Source organism: Scyliorhinus torazame, unplaced genomic scaffold (assembly GCF_047496885.1).
Source record: "Scyliorhinus torazame isolate Kashiwa2021f unplaced genomic scaffold, sScyTor2.1 scaffold_847, whole genome shotgun sequence".
In the NCBI taxonomy this organism is placed as follows: Eukaryota; Metazoa; Chordata; class Chondrichthyes; order Carcharhiniformes; family Scyliorhinidae; genus Scyliorhinus; species Scyliorhinus torazame.
In genome coordinates, this window is record NW_027308574.1 from 70,944 (window position 1) to 93,060 (window position 22,117).

General features: G+C 52.8%; 1 protein-coding gene across 1 annotated transcript; it reads right to left on the reverse strand.

Annotated features, from left to right (window-relative positions):
* Positions 1-339: 339 nt before the first annotated feature.
* cyb5d1 (cytochrome b5 domain containing 1) lies at positions 340-20,575 on the reverse strand (the record flags this gene model as incomplete). The annotated part of the gene is given in 3 exon segments (XM_072494696.1): positions 340-694; positions 20,356-20,487; positions 20,489-20,575. Coding segments are annotated over 3 exon segments (450 nt in total), but the record flags the coding sequence as incomplete, so codon positions are not given.
* Between the last annotated feature and the right edge of the window lie 1,542 nt (positions 20,576-22,117).

Sequence of the window (22,117 nt, forward strand, 5' to 3'; positions counted from 1 at the left end):
CACCTAACCTGCACATCTTTGGACGGTGGGAGGAAACCGGAGCACCCGGAGGAAACCCACGCAGACACGGGGAGAACGTGCAGACTCCGCACAGACAGTGACCCGAGCCGGGAATCGAACCGGGGATCCTGGCGCTGTGAGATAGCAGTGCTAACCGCTGTGCTACCGTGCCATCCCATGTCACCCTATCAGCAAATCCTTCTATTTGAGAGCAATTCCTCTCTGTTTATCCAGCTTCCCCCCTTCACCCCCTTAAACATCTCGATACTTATTCCCGACACTCAGAAGGATAAGGGGCCTGGCAGATCGACTGTACCTGCAACTGACAATTAGTCAATACAAAAGCAAGCTCATTTTATTCAGCAACAAAGGTAATAATCTGTGCAGCTGGCTCAGACACAAGAGCAGAGCGAGGACTTGGTGGGGCCTGCTGCAGGCTTTTCCCCCCGGCGGGGACAGAGGTTTACAGTTCTGTCAGGTCGTCGTTGAAGTACAGCAGGATGGATTGGCGATATTCGTCGGGCTCCATCTGCAGCTCGTAGAAGGTCTCGTCCTCGTCCACAATACCGTTCTCCTCCAGCGTGCGGTCCATCTTCAGCGGCACCTCGTTGTACTTCCACGTGTAGCTTGCTGCGTGAGCATTATACTCCAGGTACCTGTCGAGGATGTCATTGACCGTTTCCTCGTTGCACACCTGGTGTATTGGGAGGGGGGGGGGGGGAAGAAACACAGATTCAACAAGACAAACATGCTTTGCTCCCTGCAGCACTTTGCGCGACTTCTGGATCAGCATTCCAGCCAATGGGGGTGATATTTGAAGTGGAGCCATTGTTTCAACAGCAACCAATTTGTACACAGCAAGATCACACACACAGCAGGCATACTGATTGAGGGATGAATGTTGGCCAGGAGCCCCGAGGAACCACCCCTGCTCTCATCGAGTGGTGTCTCTCAGTCCTCTCCCTCTCTCAGGGAGATATCTGTACACTGACTGGTGTCTCTCAGTCCCCTCTCTCTCTCAGGGAGATATCTGTACACTGACTGGTGTCTCTCAGTCCCCTCTCTCTCAGGGAGATATCTGTACACTGACTGGTGTCTCTCAGTCCCCTCTCTCTCAGGGAGATATCTGTACACTGACTGGTGTCTCTCAGTCCCCTCTCTCTCAGGGAGACATCTGTACACTGACTGGTGTCTCTCAGTCCTCTCCCTCTCTCACGGAGATATCTGTACACTGACTGGTGTCTCTCAGTCCCCTATCTCTCTCAGGGAGATATCTGTACACTGACTGGTGTCTCTTAGTCCCCTCTCTCTCTCAGGGAGATATCTGTACACTGACTGGTGTCTCTCTGTCCCCTCTCTCTCTCAGGGAGATATCTGTACAGTGACTGGTGACTCTCAGTCCCCCCTCTCTCTCAGGGAGATATCTGCACACTGACTGGTGTCTCTCAGTGTCCTCTCTCTCTCAGGGAGATATCTGTACACTGACTGGTGTCTCTCAGTCCCCTCTCTCTCTCAGGGAGATATCTGTACACTGACTGGTGTCTCTCAGTCCCCTCTCTCTCTCAGGGAGATATCTGTAAACTGACTGGTGTCTCTCAGTCCCCTCTCTCTCTCAGAGAGATATCTGTACACTGACTGGTATCTCTCAGTCCCCTCTCTCTCTCGGGGAGATATCTGTACACTGACTGGTGTCTCTCAGTGTCCTCTCTCTCAGGGAGATATCTGTACACTGACTGGTGTCTCTCAGTCCCCCCTCTCTCAGGGAGATATCTGTACACTGACTGGTGTCTCTCAGTCCCCTCTCTCAGGGAGATATCTGTACACTGACTGGTGTCTCTCAGTCCCCCCTCTCTCTCAGGGAGATATCTGTACACTGACTGGTGTCTCTCAGTCCCCCCTCTCTCTCTCAGGGAGGTATCTGTTACCTGTACACTGACTGGTGACTCTCAGTGTCCTCTCTCTCTCTGTGAGATATCTGTACACTGACTGGTGTGTCTCAGTCCCCTCTCTCTCTCTCTCAGGGAGATATCTGTACACTGACTGGTGTCCCTCAGTCCCCTCTCTCTCTCAGTGAGATATCTGTACACTGACTGGTGTCCCTCAGTCCCCTCTCTCTCTCAGTGAGATATCTGTACACTGACTGGTGTGTCTCAGTCCCCTCTCTCTCTCAGAAAGATATCTGTACACTGACTGGTGTCTCTCAGTCCTCTCTCTCTCAGGGAGATATCTGTACACTGACTGGTGTCTCTCAGTCCCCTCTCTCTCTCGGGGAGATATCTGTACACTGACTGGTGTCTCTCAGTCCCCTCTCTCTCGGGGAGATATCTGTACACTGACTGGTGTCTCTCAGTCCTCTCTCTCTCAGGGAGATATCTGTACACAGACTGGTGTCTCTCAGTCCCCTCTCTCTCGGGGAGATATCTGTACACTGACTGGTGTCTCCCAGTCCGCTCGCTCTCTCAGTGAGTTATCTGTACACTGACTGGTGTCTCTCAGTCCCTCTCTCTCTCTCTCGGGGAGATATCTGTACACTGACTGGTGTCTCTCAGTCCCCTCTCTCTCTCTCAGGGAGATATCTGTACACTGACTGGTGTCACTCAGTCCCCTCTCTCTCAGGGAGATATCTGTACACTGACTGGTGTCTCTCAGTCCCCTCCCTCTCTCAGGGAGATATCTGTACACTGACTGGTGTCTCTCAGTCCCCTCTCTCTCTCAGTGAGATATCTGTACACTGACTGGTGTCTCTCAGTCCCTCTCTCTCTCTCTCGGGGAGATATCTGTACACTGGGTGTCCCTCAGTCCCCTCTCTCTCAGGGAGATATCTGTACACTGGTGTCTCTCAGTCCTCTCTCTCAGTGAGATATCTGTACACTGACTGGTGTCTCCCAGTCCGCTCGCTCTCTCAGGGAGATAACTGTACACTGACTGGTGTCTCTCAGTCCCCTCTCTCTCAGGGAGATATCTGTACACTGACTGGTGTCTCTCAGTCCCCTCTCTCTCTCAGGGAGATATCTGTACACTGACTGGTGTCTCTCAGTCCCCTCTCTCTCTCAGGGAGATATCTGTACACTGACTGGTGTCTCTCAGTCCCCTCTCTCTCAGGGAGATATCTGTACACTGACTGGTGTCTCTCAGTGTCCTCTCTCTCTCTCAGAGAGATATCTGTACACTGACTGGTGTCTCTCAGTCCCCTCTCTCTCAGGGAGATATCTGTACACTGACTGGTGTCTCTCAGTCCCCCCTCTCTCTCAGGGAGATATCTGTACACTGACTGGTGTCTCTCAGTCCCCTCTCTCTCAGGGAGATATCTGTACACTGACTGGTGTCTCTCCGTCCACTCTCTCTCTCAGGGAGATATCTGTACACTGACTGGTGACTCTCAGTCCCCCCTCTCTCTCAGGGAGATATCTGTACACTGACTGGTGTCTCTCAGTCCCCTCTCTCTCTCAGGGAGATATCTGTACACTGACTGGTGTCTCTCAGTCCCCTCTCTCTCAGGGAGATATCTGTACACTGACTGGTGTCTCTCAGTCCCCTCTCTCTCAGGGAGATATCTGTACACTGACTGGTGTCTCTCAGTCCTCTCTCTCTCTCAGGGAGATATCTGTACACTGACTGGTGTCTCTCAGTCCCCTCTCTCTCTCAGTGAGATATCTGTACACTGACTGGTGTGTCTCAGTCCCCTCTCTCTCTCAGAAAGATATCTGTACACTGACTGGTGTCTCTCAGTCCTCTCTCTCTCAGGGAGATATCTGTACACTGACTGGTGTCTCTCAGTCCCCTCTCTCTCGGGGAGATATCTGTACACGTACTGGTGTCTCTCAGTCCTCTCTCTCTCAGGGAGATATCTGTACACTGACTGGTGTCTCCCAGTCCGCTCGCTCTCTCAGTGAGTTATCTGTACACTGACTGGTGTCTCTCAGTCCCTCTCTCTCTCTCTCGGGGAGATATCTGTACACTGACTGGTGTCTCTCAGTCCCCTCTCTCTCTCTCAGGGAGATATCTGTACACTGACTGGTGTCACTCAGTCCCCTCTCTCTCAGGGAGATATCTGTACACTGACTGGTGTCTCTCAGTCCCCTCCCTCTCTCAGGGAGATATCTGTACACTGACTGGTGTCTCTCAGTCCCCTCTCTCTCTCAGTGAGATATCTGTACACTGACTGGTGTCTCTCAGTCCCTCTCTCTCTCTCTCGGGGAGATATCTGTACACTGGGTGTCCCTCAGTCCCCTCTCTCTCAGGGAGATATCTGTACACTGACTGGTGTCTCTCAGTCCTCTCTCTCAGTGAGATATCTGTACACTGACTGGTGTCTCTCAGTCCCTCTCTCTCTCAGGGAGATATCTGTACACTGACTGGTGTCACTCAGTCCCCCCTCTCTCTCAGGGAGATATCTGTACACTGACTGGTGTCTCTCAGTCCCTCTCTCTCTCAGGGAGATATCTGTACACTGACTTGTGTCTCTCAGTCCCCTCTCTCTCTCAGGGAGATATCTGTACACTGACTGGTGTCTCTCAGTCCCCTCTCTCTCTCAGGGAGATATCTGTACACTGACTGGTGTCTCTCAGTCCCCTCTCTCTCAGTGAGATATCTGTACACTGACTGGTGTCTCTCAGTCCCCTCTCTCTCAGTGAGATATCTGTACACTGACTGGTGACTCTCAGTCCCTCTCTCTCTCAGGGAGATATCTGTACACTGACTGGTGTCACTCAGTCCCCCCTCTCTCTCAGGGAGATATCTGTACACTGACTGGTGTCCCTCGGTCCCCTCTCTCTCTCAGGGAGATATCTGTACACTGATTGGTGTCTCTCAGTCCCCTCTCTCTCTCAGTGAGATATCTGTACACTGACTGGTGTCTCTCAGTCCCCTCTCTCAGGGAGATATCTGTACACTGACTGGTGTCTCTCAGTCCTCTCTCTCTCTCAGGGAAATATCTGTACACTGACTGGTGTCTCTCAGTCCCCTCTCTCTCTCAGGGAGATATCTGTACACTGACTGGTGTCTCTCAGTCCCCTCTCTCAGGGAGATATCTGTACACTGACTGGTGTCTCTCAGTCCCCTCTCTCTCTCAGGGAGATATCTGTACACTGACTGGTGTCTCTCAGTCCCCTCTCTCTCTCAGGGAGATATCTGTACACTGACTGGTGTCTCTCAGTCCCCTCTCTCAGGGAGATATCTGTACACTGACTGGTGTCCCTCAGTCCCCTCTCTCTCTCAGTGAGATATCTGTACACTGACTGGTGTGTCTCAGTCCCCTCTCTCTCTCAGAAAGATATCTGTACACTGACTGGTGTCTCTCAGTCCTCTCTCTCTCAGGGAGATATCTGTACACTGACTGGTGTCTCTCAGTCCCCTCTCTCTCGGGGAGATATCTGTACACGTACTGGTGTCTCTCAGTCCTCTCTCTCTCAGGGAGATATCTGTACACTGACTGGTGTCTCCCAGTCCGCTCGCTCTCTCAGTGAGTTATCTGTACACTGACTGGTGTCTCTCAGTCCCCTCTCTCTCTCAGGGAGATATCTGTACACTGACTGGTGTCTCTCAGTCCCCTCTCTCTCTCAGGGAGATATCTGTACACTGACTGGTGTCTCTCAGTCCCCTCTCTCTCAGGGGGATATCTGTACACTGACTGGTGTCTCTCAGTCCCCTCTCTCTCAGGGAGATATCTGTACACTGACTGGTATCTCTCAGTCCCCCCTCTCTCTCAGGGAGATATCTGTACACTGACTGGTGTGTCTCAGTCCCCTCTCTCTCTCAGAAAGATATCTGTACACTGACTGGTGTCTCTCAGTCCTCTCTCTCTCAGGGAGATATCTGTACACTGACTGGTGTCTCTCAGTCCCCTCTCTCTCGGGGAGATATCTGTACACTGACTGGTGTCTCTCAGTCCTCTCTCTCTCAGGGAGATATCTGTACACTGAGTGGTGTCTCCCAGTCCGCTCGCTCTCTCAGGGAGATAACTGTACACTGACTGGTGTCTCTCAGTCCCCTCTCTCTCAGGAAGATATCTGTACACTGACTGGTGTCTCTCAGTCCTCTCTCTCTCAGGGAGATATCTGTACACTGACTGGTGTCTCTCAGTCCCCTCTCTCTCTCAGGGAGATATCTGTACACTGACTGGTGTCTCTCAGTCCCCTCTCTCTCTCAGGGAGATATCTGTACACTGACTGGTGTCTCTCAGTCCCCTCTCTCTCAGGGAGATATCTGTACACTGACTGGTGTCTCTCAGTGTCCTCTCTCTCTCTCAGAGAGATATCTGTACACTGACTGGTGTCTCTCAGTCCCCTCTCTCTCAGGGAGATATCTGTACACTGACTGGTATCTCTCAGTCCCCCCTCTCTCTCAGGGAGATATCTGTACACTGACTGGTGTGTCTCAGTCCCCTCTCTCTCTCAGAAAGATATCTGTACACTGACTGGTGTCTCTCAGTCCTCTCTCTCTCAGGGAGATATCTGTACACTGACTGGTGTCTCTCAGTCCCCTCTCTCTCGGGGAGATATCTGTACACTGACTGGTGTCTCTCAGTCCTCTCTCTCTCAGGGAGATATCTGTACACTGAGTGGTGTCTCCCAGTCCGCTCGCTCTCTCAGGGAGATAACTGTACACTGACTGGTGTCTCTCAGTCCCCTCTCTCTCAGGAAGATATCTGTACACTGACTGGTGTCTCTCAGTCCTCTCTCTCTCAGGGAGATATCTGTACACTGACTGGTGTCTCTCAGTCCCCTCTCTCTCTCAGGGAGATATCTGTACACTGACTGGTGTCTCTCAGTCCCCTCTCTCTCTCAGGGAGATATCTGTACACTGACTGGTGTCTCTCAGTCCCCTCTCTCTCAGGGAGATATCTGTACACTGACTGGTGTCTCTCAGTGTCCTCTCTCTCTCTCAGAGAGATATCTGTACACTGACTGGTGTCTCTCAGTCCCCTCTCTCTCAGGGAGATATCTGTACACTGACTGGTGACTCTCAGTCCCCCCTCTCTCTCAGGGAGATATCTGTACACTGACTTGTGTCTCTCAGTCCCCTCTCTCTCTCAGGGAGATATCTGTACACTGACTGGTGTCTCTCAGTCCCCTCTCTCTCTCAGGGAGATATCTGTACACTGACTGGTGTCTCTCAGTCCCCTCTCTCTCAGTGAGATATCTGTACACTGACTGGTGTCTCTCAGTCCCCTCTCTCTCAGTGAGATATCTGTACACTGACTGGTGACTCTCAGTCCCTCTCTCTCTCAGGGAGATATCTGTACACTGACTGGTGTCACTCAGTCCCCCCTCTCTCTCAGGGAGATATCTGTACACTGACTGGTGTCCCTCGGTCCCCTCTCTCTCTCAGGGAGATATCTGTACACTGATTGGTGTCTCTCAGTCCCCTCTCTCTCTCAGTGAGATATCTGTACACTGACTGGTGTCTCTCAGTCCCCTCTCTCTCTCAGGGAGATATCTGTACACTGACTGGTGTCTCTCAGTCCTCTCTCTCTCTCAGGGAAATATCTGTACACTGACTGGTGTCTCTCAGTCCCCTCTCTCTCTCAGGGAGATATCTGTACACTGACTGGTGTCTCTCAGTCCCCTCTCTCAGGGAGATATCTGTACACTGACTGGTGTCTCTCAGTCCCCTCTCTCTCTCAGGGAGATATCTGTACACTGACTGGTGTCTCTCAGTCCCCTCTCTCTCTCATGGAGATATCTGTACACTGACTGGTGTCTCTCAGTCCCCTCTCTCTCTCAGGGAGATATCTGTACACTGACTGGTGTCTCTCAGTCCCTCTCTCTCTCAGGGAGATATCTGCACACTGACTGGTGTCTCTCAGTCCCCTCTCTCTCTCGGGGAGATATCTGTACACTGACTGGTGTCTCTCAGTCCCCTCTCTCTCCCAGGGAGATATCTGTACACTGACTGGTGTCTCTCAGTCCTCTCTCTCTCTCTCTCAGGGAGATATCTGTACACTGACTGGCGTCTCTCAGTCCCCTCTCTCTCTCAGGGAGATATCTGTACACTGACTGGTGTCTCTCAGTCCCCTCTCTCTCTCTCAGGGAGATATCTGTACACTGACTGGTGTCTCTCAGTCCCCTCTCTCTCTCAGGGAGATATCTGTACACTGACTGGTGTCTCTCAGTCCCCTCTCTCTCAGGGGGATATCTGTACACTGACTGGTGTCTCTCAGTCCCCTCTCTCTCAGGGAGATATCTGTACACTGACTGGTATCTCTCAGTCCCCCCTCTCTCTCAGGGAGATATCTGTCCACTGACTGGTGTCTCCCAGTCCGCTCGCTCTCTCAGTGAGTTATCTGTACACTGACTGGTGTCTCTCAGTCCCTCTCTCTCTCTCTCGGGGAGATATCTGTACACTGACTGGTGTCTCTCAGTCCCCTCTCTCTCTCTCAGGGAGATATCTGTACACTGACTGGTGTCACTCAGTCCCCTCTCTCTCAGGGAGATATCTGTACACTGACTGGTGTCTCTCAGTCCCCTCCCTCTCTCAGGGAGATATCTGTACACTGACTGGTGTCTCTCAGTCCCCTCTCTCTCTCAGTGAGATATCTGTACACTGACTGGTGTCTCTCAGTCCCTCTCTCTCTCTCTCGGGGAGATATCTGTACACTGGGTGTCCCTCAGTCCCCTCTCTCTCAGGGAGATATCTGTACACTGACTGGTGTCTCTCAGTCCCCTCTCTCTCAGGGAGATATCTGTACACTGACTGGTGTCTCTCAGTCCCCTCTCTCTCAGGGAGACATCTGTACACTGACTGGTGTCTCTCAGTCCTCTCCCTCTCTCACGGAGATATCTGTACACTGACTGGTGTCTCTCAGTCCCCTATCTCTCTCAGGGAGATATCTGTACACTGACTGGTGTCTCTTAGTCCCCTCTCTCTCTCAGGGAGATATCTGTACACTGACTGGTGTCTCTCTGTCCCCTCTCTCTCTCAGGGAGATATCTGTACAGTGACTGGTGACTCTCAGTCCCCCCTCTCTCTCAGGGAGATATCTGCACACTGACTGGTGTCTCTCAGTGTCCTCTCTCTCTCAGGGAGATATCTGTACACTGACTGGTGTCTCTCAGTCCCCTCTCTCTCTCAGGGAGATATCTGTACACTGACTGGTGTCTCTCAGTCCCCTCTCTCTCTCAGGGAGATATCTGTAAACTGACTGGTGTCTCTCAGTCCCCTCTCTCTCTCAGAGAGATATCTGTACACTGACTGGTATCTCTCAGTCCCCTCTCTCTCTCGGGGAGATATCTGTACACTGACTGGTGTCTCTCAGTGTCCTCTCTCTCAGGGAGATATCTGTACACTGACTGGTGTCTCTCAGTCCCCCCTCTCTCAGGGAGATATCTGTACACTGACTGGTGTCTCTCAGTCCCCTCTCTCAGGGAGATATCTGTACACTGACTGGTGTCTCTCAGTCCCCCCTCTCTCTCAGGGAGATATCTGTACACTGACTGGTGTCTCTCAGTCCCCCCTCTCTCTCTCAGGGAGGTATCTGTTACCTGTACACTGACTGGTGACTCTCAGTGTCCTCTCTCTCTCTGTGAGATATCTGTACACTGACTGGTGCTCAGTCCCTCTCTCTCTCTCAGGAGTCTCTCTCAGTCCCTCTCCTCTCTCTCAGTGAGAATATCGTACACTACTGGTGTCCCTCAGTCCCCTCTCTCTCTCAGTGAGATATCTGTACACTGACTGGTGTGTCTCAGTCCCCTCTCTCTCTCAGAAAGATATCTGTACACTGACTGGTGTCTCTCAGTCCTCTCTCTCTCAGGGAGATATCTGTACACTGACTGGTGTCTCTCAGTCCCCTCTCTCTCTCGGGGAGATATCTGTACACTGACTGGTGTCTCTCAGTCCCCTCTCTCTCGGGGAGATATCTGTACACTGACTGGTGTCTCTCAGTCCTCTCTCTCTCAGGGAGATATCTGTACACAGACTGGTGTCTCTCAGTCCCCTCTCTCTCGGGGAGATATCTGTACACTGACTGGTGTCTCCCAGTCCGCTCGCTCTCTCAGTGAGTTATCTGTACACTGACTGGTGTCTCTCAGTCCCTCTCTCTCTCTCTCGGGGAGATATCTGTACACTGACTGGTGTCTCTCAGTCCCCTCTCTCTCTCTCAGGGAGATATCTGTACACTGACTGGTGTCACTCAGTCCCCTCTCTCTCAGGGAGATATCTGTACACTGACTGGTGTCTCTCAGTCCCCTCCCTCTCTCAGGGAGATATCTGTACACTGACTGGTGTCTCTCAGTCCCCTCTCTCTCTCAGTGAGATATCTGTACACTGACTGGTGTCTCTCAGTCCCTCTCTCTCTCTCTCGGGGAGATATCTGTACACTGGGTGTCCCTCAGTCCCCTCTCTCTCAGGGAGATATCTGTACACTGGTGTCTCTCAGTCCTCTCTCTCAGTGAGATATCTGTACACTGACTGGTGTCTCCCAGTCCGCTCGCTCTCTCAGGGAGATAACTGTACACTGACTGGTGTCTCTCAGTCCCCTCTCTCTCAGGGAGATATCTGTACACTGACTGGTGTCTCTCAGTCCCCTCTCTCTCTCAGGGAGATATCTGTACACTGACTGGTGTCTCTCAGTCCCCTCTCTCTCTCAGGGAGATATCTGTACACTGACTGGTGTCTCTCAGTCCCCTCTCTCTCAGGGAGATATCTGTACACTGACTGGTGTCTCTCAGTGTCCTCTCTCTCTCTCAGAGAGATATCTGTACACTGACTGGTGTCTCTCAGTCCCCTCTCTCTCAGGGAGATATCTGTACACTGACTGGTGTCTCTCAGTCCCCCCTCTCTCTCAGGGAGATATCTGTACACTGACTGGTGTCTCTCAGTCCCCTCTCTCTCAGGGAGATATCTGTACACTGACTGGTGTCTCTCCGTCCACTCTCTCTCTCAGGGAGATATCTGTACACTGACTGGTGACTCTCAGTCCCCCCTCTCTCTCAGGGAGATATCTGTACACTGACTGGTGTCTCTCAGTCCCCTCTCTCTCTCAGGGAGATATCTGTACACTGACTGGTGTCTCTCAGTCCCCTCTCTCTCAGGGAGATATCTGTACACTGACTGGTGTCTCTCAGTCCCCTCTCTCTCAGGGAGATATCTGTACACTGACTGGTGTCTCTCAGTCCTCTCTCTCTCTCAGGGAGATATCTGTACACTGACTGGTGTCTCTCAGTCCCCTCTCTCTCTCAGTGAGATATCTGTACACTGACTGGTGTGTCTCAGTCCCCTCTCTCTCTCAGAAAGATATCTGTACACTGACTGGTGTCTCTCAGTCCTCTCTCTCTCAGGGAGATATCTGTACACTGACTGGTGTCTCTCAGTCCCCTCTCTCTCGGGGAGATATCTGTACACGTACTGGTGTCTCTCAGTCCTCTCTCTCTCAGGGAGATATCTGTACACTGACTGGTGTCTCCCAGTCCGCTCGCTCTCTCAGTGAGTTATCTGTACACTGACTGGTGTCTCTCAGTCCCTCTCTCTCTCTCTCGGGGAGATATCTGTACACTGACTGGTGTCTCTCAGTCCCCTCTCTCTCTCTCAGGGAGATATCTGTACACTGACTGGTGTCACTCAGTCCCCTCTCTCTCAGGGAGATATCTGTACACTGACTGGTGTCTCTCAGTCCCCTCCCTCTCTCAGGGAGATATCTGTACACTGACTGGTGTCTCTCAGTCCCCTCTCTCTCTCAGTGAGATATCTGTACACTGACTGGTGTCTCTCAGTCCCTCTCTCTCTCTCTCGGGGAGATATCTGTACACTGGGTGTCCCTCAGTCCCCTCTCTCTCAGGGAGATATCTGTACACTGACTGGTGTCTCTCAGTCCTCTCTCTCAGTGAGATATCTGTACACTGACTGGTGTCTCTCAGTCCCTCTCTCTCTCAGGGAGATATCTGTACACTGACTGGTGTCACTCAGTCCCCCCTCTCTCTCAGGGAGATATCTGTACACTGACTGGTGTCTCTCAGTCCCTCTCTCTCTCAGGGAGATATCTGTACACTGACTTGTGTCTCTCAGTCCCCTCTCTCTCTCAGGGAGATATCTGTACACTGACTGGTGTCTCTCAGTCCCCTCTCTCTCTCAGGGAGATATCTGTACACTGACTGGTGTCTCTCAGTCCCCTCTCTCTCAGTGAGATATCTGTACACTGACTGGTGTCTCTCAGTCCCCTCTCTCTCAGTGAGATATCTGTACACTGACTGGTGACTCTCAGTCCCTCTCTCTCTCAGGGAGATATCTGTACACTGACTGGTGTCACTCAGTCCCCCCTCTCTCTCAGGGAGATATCTGTACACTGACTGGTGTCCCTCGGTCCCCTCTCTCTCTCAGGGAGATATCTGTACACTGATTGGTGTCTCTCAGTCCCCTCTCTCTCTCAGTGAGATATCTGTACACTGACTGGTGTCTCTCAGTCCCCTCTCTCAGGGAGATATCTGTACACTGACTGGTGTCTCTCAGTCCTCTCTCTCTCTCAGGGAAATATCTGTACACTGACTGGTGTCTCTCAGTCCCCTCTCTCTCTCAGGGAGATATCTGTACACTGACTGGTGTCTCTCAGTCCCCTCTCTCAGGGAGATATCTGTACACTGACTGGTGTCTCTCAGTCCCCTCTCTCTCTCAGGGAGATATCTGTACACTGACTGGTGTCTCTCAGTCCCCTCTCTCTCTCAGGGAGATATCTGTACACTGACTGGTGTCTCTCAGTCCCCTCTCTCAGGGAGATATCTGTACACTGACTGGTGTCCCTCAGTCCCCTCTCTCTCTCAGTGAGATATCTGTACACTGACTGGTGTGTCTCAGTCCCCTCTCTCTCTCAGAAAGATATCTGTACACTGACTGGTGTCTCTCAGTCCTCTCTCTCTCAGGGAGATATCTGTACACTGACTGGTGTCTCTCAGTCCCCTCTCTCTCGGGGAGATATCTGTACACGTACTGGTGTCTCTCAGTCCTCTCTCTCTCAGGGAGATATCTGTACACTGACTGGTGTCTCCCAGTCCGCTCGCTCTCTCAGTGAGTTATCTGTACACTGACTGGTGTCTCTCAGTCCCCTCTCTCTCTCAGGGAGATATCTGTACACTGACTGGTGTCTCTCAGTCCCCTCTCTCTCTCAGGGAGATATCTGTACACTGACTGGTGTCTCTCAGTCCCCTCTCTCTCAGGGGGATATCTGTACACTGACTGGTGTCTCTCAGTCCCCTCTCTCTCAGGGAGATATCTGTACACTGACTGGTATCTCTCAGTCCCCCCTCTCTCTCAGGGAGATATCTGTACACTGACTGGTGTGTCTCAGTCCCCTCTCTCTCTCAGAAAGATATCTGTACACTGACTGGTGTCTCTCAGTCCTCTCTCTCTCAGGGAGATATCTGTACACTGACTGGTGTCTCTCAGTCCCCTCTCTCTCGGGGAGATATCTGTACACTGACTGGTGTCTCTCAGTCCTCTCTCTCTCAGGGAGATATCTGTACACTGAGTGGTGTCTCCCAGTCCGCTCGCTCTCTCAGGGAGATAACTGTACACTGACTGGTGTCTCTCAGTCCCCTCTCTCTCAGGAAGATATCTGTACACTGACTGGTGTCTCTCAGTCCTCTCTCTCTCAGGGAGATATCTGTACACTGACTGGTGTCTCTCAGTCCCCTCTCTCTCTCAGGGAGATATCTGTACACTGACTGGTGTCTCTCAGTCCCCTCTCTCTCTCAGGGAGATATCTGTACACTGACTGGTGTCTCTCAGTCCCCTCTCTCTCAGGGAGATATCTGTACACTGACTGGTGTCTCTCAGTGTCCTCTCTCTCTCTCAGAGAGATATCTGTACACTGACTGGTGTCTCTCAGTCCCCTCTCTCTCAGGGAGATATCTGTACACTGACTGGTATCTCTCAGTCCCCCCTCTCTCTCAGGGAGATATCTGTACACTGACTGGTGTGTCTCAGTCCCCTCTCTCTCTCAGAAAGATATCTGTACACTGACTGGTGTCTCTCAGTCCTCTCTCTCTCAGGGAGATATCTGTACACTGACTGGTGTCTCTCAGTCCCCTCTCTCTCGGGGAGATATCTGTACACTGACTGGTGTCTCTCAGTCCTCTCTCTCTCAGGGAGATATCTGTACACTGAGTGGTGTCTCCCAGTCCGCTCGCTCTCTCAGGGAGATAACTGTACACTGACTGGTGTCTCTCAGTCCCCTCTCTCTCAGGAAGATATCTGTACACTGACTGGTGTCTCTCAGTCCTCTCTCTCTCAGGGAGATATCTGTACACTGACTGGTGTCTCTCAGTCCCCTCTCTCTCTCAGGGAGATATCTGTACACTGACTGGTGTCTCTCAGTCCCCTCTCTCTCTCAGGGAGATATCTGTACACTGACTGGTGTCTCTCAGTCCCCTCTCTCTCAGGGAGATATCTGTACACTGACTGGTGTCTCTCAGTGTCCTCTCTCTCTCTCAGAGAGATATCTGTACACTGACTGGTGTCTCTCAGTCCCCTCTCTCTCAGGGAGATATCTGTACACTGACTGGTGACTCTCAGTCCCCCCTCTCTCTCAGGGAGATATCTGTACACTGACTTGTGTCTCTCAGTCCCCTCTCTCTCTCAGGGAGATATCTGTACACTGACTGGTGTCTCTCAGTCCCCTCTCTCTCTCAGGGAGATATCTGTACACTGACTGGTGTCTCTCAGTCCCCTCTCTCTCAGTGAGATATCTGTACACTGACTGGTGTCTCTCAGTCCCCTCTCTCTCAGTGAGATATCTGTACACTGACTGGTGACTCTCAGTCCCTCTCTCTCTCAGGGAGATATCTGTACACTGACTGGTGTCACTCAGTCCCCCCTCTCTCTCAGGGAGATATCTGTACACTGACTGGTGTCTCTCGGTCCCCTCTCTCTCTCAGGGAGATATCTGTACACTGATTGGTGTCTCTCAGTCCCCTCTCTCTCTCAGTGAGATATCTGTACACTGACTGGTGTCTCTCAGTCCCCTCTCTCTCTCAGGGAGATATCTGTACACTGACTGGTGTCTCTCAGTCCTCTCTCTCTCTCAGGGAAATATCTGTACACTGACTGGTGTCTCTCAGTCCCCTCTCTCTCTCAGGGAGATATCTGTACACTGACTGGTGTCTCTCAGTCCCCTCTCTCAGGGAGATATCTGTACACTGACTGGTGTCTCTCAGTCCCCTCTCTCTCTCATGGAGATATCTGTACACTGACTGGTGTCTCTCAGTCCCCTCTCTCTCTCAGGGAGATATCTGTACACTGACTGGTGTCTCTCAGTCCCTCTCTCTCTCAGGGAGATATCTGCACACTGACTGGTGTCTCTCAGTCCCCTCTCTCTCTCGGGGAGATATCTGTACACTGACTGGTGTCTCTCAGTCCCCTCTCTCTCCCAGGGAGATATCTGTACACTGACTGGTGTCTCTCAGTCCTCTCTCTCTCTCTCTCAGGGAGATATCTGTACACTGACTGGCGTCTCTCAGTCCCCTCTCTCTCTCAGGGAGATATCTGTACACTGACTGGTGTCTCTCAGTCCCCTCTCTCTCTCTCAGGGAGATATCTGTACACTGACTGGTGTCTCTCAGTCCCCTCTCTCTCTCAGGGAGATATCTGTACACTGACTGGTGTCTCTCAGTCCCCTCTCTCTCAGGGGGATATCTGTACACTGACTGGTGTCTCTCAGTCCCCTCTCTCTCAGGGAGATATCTGTACACTGACTGGTATCTCTCAGTCCCCCCTCTCTCTCAGGGAGATATCTGTCCACTGACTGGTGTCTCCCAGTCCGCTCGCTCTCTCAGTGAGTTATCTGTACACTGACTGGTGTCTCTCAGTCCCTCTCTCTCTCTCTCGGGGAGATATCTGTACACTGACTGGTGTCTCTCAGTCCCCTCTCTCTCTCTCAGGGAGATATCTGTACACTGACTGGTGTCACTCAGTCCCCTCTCTCTCAGGGAGATATCTGTACACTGACTGGTGTCTCTCAGTCCCCTCCCTCTCTCAGGGAGATATCTGTACACTGACTGGTGTCTCTCAGTCCCCTCTCTCTCTCAGTGAGATATCTGTACACTGACTGGTGTCTCTCAGTCCCTCTCTCTCTCTCTCGGGGAGATATCTGTACACTGGGTGTCCCTCAGTCCCCTCTCTCTCAGGGAGATATCTGTACACTGACTGGTGTCTCTCAGTCCTCTCTCTCAGTGAGATATCTGTACACTGACTGGTGTCTCTCAGTCCCTCTCTCTCTCAGGGAGATATCTGTACACTGACTGGTGTCACTCAGTCCCCCCTCTCTCTCAGGGAGATATCTGTACACTGACTGGTGTCTCTCAGTCCCTCTCTCTCTCAGGGAGATATCTGTACACTGACTTGTGTCTCTCAGTCCCCTCTCTCTCTCAGGGAGATATCTGTACACTGACTGGTGTCCTCTCAGTCCCCTCTCTCTCTCAGGGAGATATCTGTACACTGACTGGTGTCTCTCAGTCCCCTCTCTCTCAGTGAGATATCTGTACACTGACTGGTGTCTCTCAGTCCCCTCTCTCTCAGTGAGATATCTGTACACTGACTGGTGACTCTCAGTCCCTCTCTCTCTCAGGGAGATATCTGTACACTGACTGGTGTCACTCAGTCCCCCCTCTCTCTCAGGGAGATATCTGTACACTGACTGGTGTCCCTCGGTCCCCTCTCTCTCTCAGGGAGATATCTGTACACTGATTGGTGTCTCTCAGTCCCCCTCTCTCTCTCAGTGAGATATCTGTACACTGACTGGTGTCTCTCAGTCCCCTCTCTCAGGGAGATATCTGTACACTGACTGGTGTCTCTCAGTCCTCTCTCTCTCTCAGGGAAATATCTGTACACTGACTGGTGTCTCTCAGTCCCCTCTCTCTCTCAGGGAGATATCTGTACACTGACTGGTGTCTCTCAGTCCCCTCTCTCAGGGAGATATCTGTACACTGACTGGTGTCTCTCAGTCCCCTCTCTCTCTCAGGGAGATATCTGTACACTGACTGGTGTCTCTCAGTCCCCTCTCTCTCTCAGGGAGATATCTGTACACTGACTGGTGTCTCTCAGTCCCCTCTCTCTCTCAGGGAGATATCTGTACACTGACTGGTGTCTCTCAGTCCCTCTCTCTCTCAGGGAGATATCTGCACACTGACTGGTGTCTCTCAGTCCCCTCTCTCTCTCGGGGAGATATCTGTACACTGACTGGTGTCTCTCAGTCCCCTCTCTCTCCCAGGGAGATATCTGTACACTGACTGGTGTCTCTCAGTCCTCTCTCTCTCTCTCTCAGGGAGATATCTGTACACTGACTGGCGTCTCTCAGTCCCCCTCTCTCTCTCAGGGAGATATCTGTACACTGACTGGTGTCTCTCAGTCCCCTCTCTCTCTCAGGGAGATATCTGTACACTGACTGGTGTCTCTCAGTCCCCTCTCTCTCTCAGGGAGATATCTGTACACTGACTGGTGTCTCTCAGTCCCCTCTCTCTCAGGGGGATATCTGTACACTGACTGGTGTCTCTCAGTCCCCTCTCTCTCAGGGAGATATCTGTACACTGACTGGTATCTCTCAGTCCCCCCTCTCTCTCAGGGAGATATCTGTCCACTGACTGGTGTGTCTCAGTCCCCTCTCTCTCTCAGAAAGATATCTGTACACTGACTGGTGTCTCTCAGTCCTCTCTCTCTCAGGGAGATATCTGTACACTGACTGGTGTCTCTCAGTCCCCTCTCTCTCGGGGAGATATCTGTACACTGACTGGTGTCTCTCAGTCCTCTCTCTCTCAGGGAGATATCTGTACACTGACTGGTGTCTCCCAGTCCGCTCGCTCTCTCAGGGAGATAACTGTACACTGACTGGTGTCTCTCAGTCCCCTCTCTCTCTCAGGGAGATATCTGTACACTGACTGGTGTCTCTCAGTCCCCTCTCTCTCTCAGGGAGATATCTGTACACTGACTGGTGTCTCTCAGTCCCCTCTCTCTCTCAGGGAGATATCTGTACACTGACTGGTGTCTCTCAGTCCCCCTCTCTCTCTCAGGCAGATATCTGTACACTGACTGGTATCTCTCAGTCCCCTCTCTCTCAGTGAGATATCTGTACACTGACTGGTGTCTCTCAGTCCCCTCTCTTCTCAGTGAGATATCTGTACACTGACTGGTGACTCTCAGTCCCTCTCTCTCTCAGGGAGATATCTGTACACTGACTGGTGTCACTCAGTCCCCCCTCTCTCTCAGGGAGATATCTGTACACTGACTGGTGTCCCTCGGTCCCCTCTCTCTCTCAGGGAGATATCTGTTCACTGATTGGTGTCTCTCAGTCCCCTCTCTCTCTCAGTGAGATATCTGTACACTGACTGGTGTCTCTCAGTCCCCTCTCTCAGGGAGATATCTGTACACTGACTGGTGTCTCTCAGTCCTCTCTCTCTCTCAGGGAAATATCTGTACACTGACTGGTGTCTCTCAGTCCCCTCTCTCTCTCAGGGAGATATCTGTACACTGACTGGTGTCCTCTCAGTCCCCTCTCTCAGGGAGATATCTGTACACTGACTGGTGTCTCTCAGTCCCCTCTCTCTCTCAGGGAGATATCTGTACACTGACTGGTGTCTCTCAGTCCCCTCTCTCTCTCAGGGAGATATCTGTACACTGACTGGTGTCTCTCAGTCCCCTCTCTCAGGGAGATATCTGTACACTGACTGGTGTCTCTCAGTCCCCTCCCTCTCTCAGGGAGATATCTGTACACTGACTGGTGTCTCTCAGTCCCCCCTCTCTCAGGGAGATATCTGTACACTGACTGGTGTCTCTCAGTCCCCTCTCTCTCTCAGGGAGATATCTGTCCACTGACTGGTGTCTCTCAGTCCCTCTCTCTCTCAGGGAGATATCTGCACACTGACTGGTGTCTCTCAGTCCCCTCTCTCTCTCGGGGAGATATCTGTACACTGACTGGTGTCTCTCAGTCCCCTCTCTCTCTCAGGGAGATATCTGTACACTGACTGGTGTCTCTCAGTCCTCTCTCTCTCTCTCTCAGGGGAGATATCTGTACACTGACTGGTGTCTCTCAGTCCCCTCTCTCTCTCAGGGAGATATCTGTACACTGACTGGTGTCTCTCAGTCCCCTCTCTCTCTCTCAGGGAGATATCTGTACACTGACTGGTGTCTCTCAGTCCCCTCTCTCTCTCAGGGAGATATCTGTACACTGACTGGTGTCTCTCAGTCCCCTCTCTCTCTCAGGGAGATATCTGTGCACTGACTGGTGTCTCTCAGTCCCCTCTCTCTCAGGGGGATATCTGTACACTGACTGGTGTCTCTCAGTCCCCTCTCTCTCAGGGAGATATCTGTACACTGACTGGTATCTCTCAGTCCCCCCCTCTCTCTCAGGGAGATATCTGTACACTGACTGGTGTCTCTCAGTCCCTCTCTCTCTCAGGGAGATATCTGTACACTGACTGGTGTCTCTCAGTCCCCTCTCTCTCAGGGAGATATCTCTACACTGACTGGTGTCTCTCAGTCCCCTCTCTCTCTCAGGGAGATATCTGCACACTGATTACTATCTCCTGATTTTTAGAAAAATGTCTTAGCTGATGGACACGAGGCTCTGAAGACGTTTGTTACGACACATTGATCAATGTAGTTAATTGTTATCACTTTCTCTATCCTTCCCAAATCTGTTTAATGGTGAGGTTGATTGATGGCGCTCCCTGCAGAGTGACCCCCCCCCCCCACCATTCCCATCAGCGCGCTGCTCAATTGAAAACATACGGTGGTACCTTAAATTAAAAGCCACACACCGCGGATGCTGGGAGTGGGAAATGAAAACAGAAAACGCTGGGAAAACTGTGGCGAGAGGAACACGAGTTGGTGCTTCGAGTCTGCTTGACTCTTCTTCTGAACACAGAACGTGCAGTGCGGAAGGAGGCCATTCGGCCCATCGAAGCTGCACCGACCCACTTAAGCCCTCACTTCCACCCTATCCCCGTAACCCAATAACCCCTCCTAACCTTTTTTGGACACTAGGGGGCAATTTATCACGGACAATCCACCCTAACCTGCACATCTTCGGACTGTGGGAGGAAACCGGAGCACCCGGAGGAAACCCACGCACACATGGGGAGGATGTGCAGACTCCGCACAGACAGTGACCCGAGCCGGAATCGAGCCTGGGACCCTGGCACTGTGAAGCCACAGTGCTAACCACTGTGCGACCGTGCTGCCCCTGAATTGGAGAGGTGCAGCGACGTGCGCTGGAGAGGGCGGTGGGGAAGAACGGAAGGTCAGGAGAGATTGACACAGACGCCATGGACGTAAGAAAAAAGGGAGGGTTAAGAAAGTGTGAAGAATTCCCAAGAGTGGCGGAATGATCAGGTCGCCGGGTGCGCCAGGGGGAGAACAAACTATTGAAGCTGTATGTACCCTCGATCACATGTTCCTGCCGGTTAACGTGTTGATAATGCGCACGTTTCTTGTTTTCTCGGTCAAATAGCCGACCTCGTACTTTGGGTCCTGCCACCACGGTGTGCCGAAGGCGTTACACCAGTCGCCTCCTCGGGAAGAGCGGGGGGATGTGTACAAAGCGACCACGGGGTGTGTGGTACCTCTGGCAGTTGGTCAACTGGTCAACCTCGATGCGTATCTGCGTGGGAAAGGAAGAGATGTCGGTGTGCCACCAGAGTCTTCTCGATTAGAAGCCCGGCGGTGCAGGAGGCTATTCGGCCCATCGCGTCCGTACCGGCCCTCTGAAAGAGCGCCTCGCCCAGGCCCACTCCCCCCCCCCCCCCCCCCCCCCCCCCCCCCCGCCCCGCCCCCGTAACCTGCACCTCTCTGGACTGTGAGGAGAATCAATGATTTCGGAAATGGAAGATGCAGAATCCATGTGGGTGGACGTGAGCAATCACGAGGGGAAGGCGACACTGGAGGGGGTGCAGGGGGGATTCACCAGGATGGTGCCTGGGACGGAACATTTCAGTTATGAAGAGAGGGTGGATAGGCTGGGGTTGTTTTCTCTGGAGCAGAGAAGACTGAGGGGCGGCCTGATCGAGGTGGACAGGATTCTGAGGGGCGCGGACAGGGTGGAGAGGGAGCAGCTGGTCCCCTCAGTTGAAGGGTCAGTTACGAGGGGGACACAAGTTCAAGGTGAGGGGTGGGAGGTTCAGGGGGGATTTGAGGAAAAGCCTTTCCCCCCCAGAGGGTGGTGAGGGTCTGGAACGCGCTGCCTGGGAGGGGGTAGAGGCGGGTCTGGAACGCGCTGCCTGGGAGGGTGGTGAGGGTCTGGAACGCGCTGCCTGGGAGGGGGGTAGAGGCGGGTCTGGAACGCGCTGCCTGGGAGGGGGGTAGAGGCGGGTCTGGAACGCACGGCCTGGGAGGGGGGTACATAGAACATAGAACATAGAAAATACAGCACAGAACAGGCCCTTCGGCCCACGATGTTGTGCCGAACCTTTGTCCTAGATTAATCATAGATTATCATTGAATTTACAGTGCAGAAGGAGGCCATTCGGCCCTTTGAGTCTGCACCGGCTCTTGGAAAGAGCACCCTACCCAAACTCAACACCTCCACCCAACACCAAGGGCAATTTGGACATTAAGGGCAATTTATCATTGGCCAATTCACCTACCCTGCGCATCTTTGGACTGTGGGAGGAAACCGGAGCACCCGGAGGAAACCCACGCAGACACGGGGGAGGATGTGCAGACTCCGCACAGACAGTGACCCAAGCCGGAATCGAACCTGGGACCCTGGAGCTGTGAAGCAATTGTGCTATTCACAATGCTACCGTGCTTTGGGGGTAGAGGCGGGTCTGGAACGCACGGCCAGGGAGGGGGGGAGAGGCGGGTCTGGAACGCACGGCCTGGGAGGGGGGGGGGAAGAGGCGGGTCTGGAACGTGCTGCCTGGGAGGGGGGGAGAGGCGGGTCTGGAACGCACGGCCTGGGAGGGGGGTAGAGGCGGGTCTGGAACGTGCTGCCTGGGAGGGGGGTAGAGGCGGGTCTGGATCGCGCTGCCCTGGGAGGGGGGAGAGGCGGGTCTGGAACGCATGGTCTGGGAGGGGGGTAGAGGCGGGTCTGGAACGCGCTGCCTGGGAGGGTGGTGAGGGTCTGGAACGCGCTGCCTGGGAGGGGGGTAGAGGCGGGTCTGGAACGTGCTGCCTGGGAGGGGGGTAGAGACGGGTCTGGAAC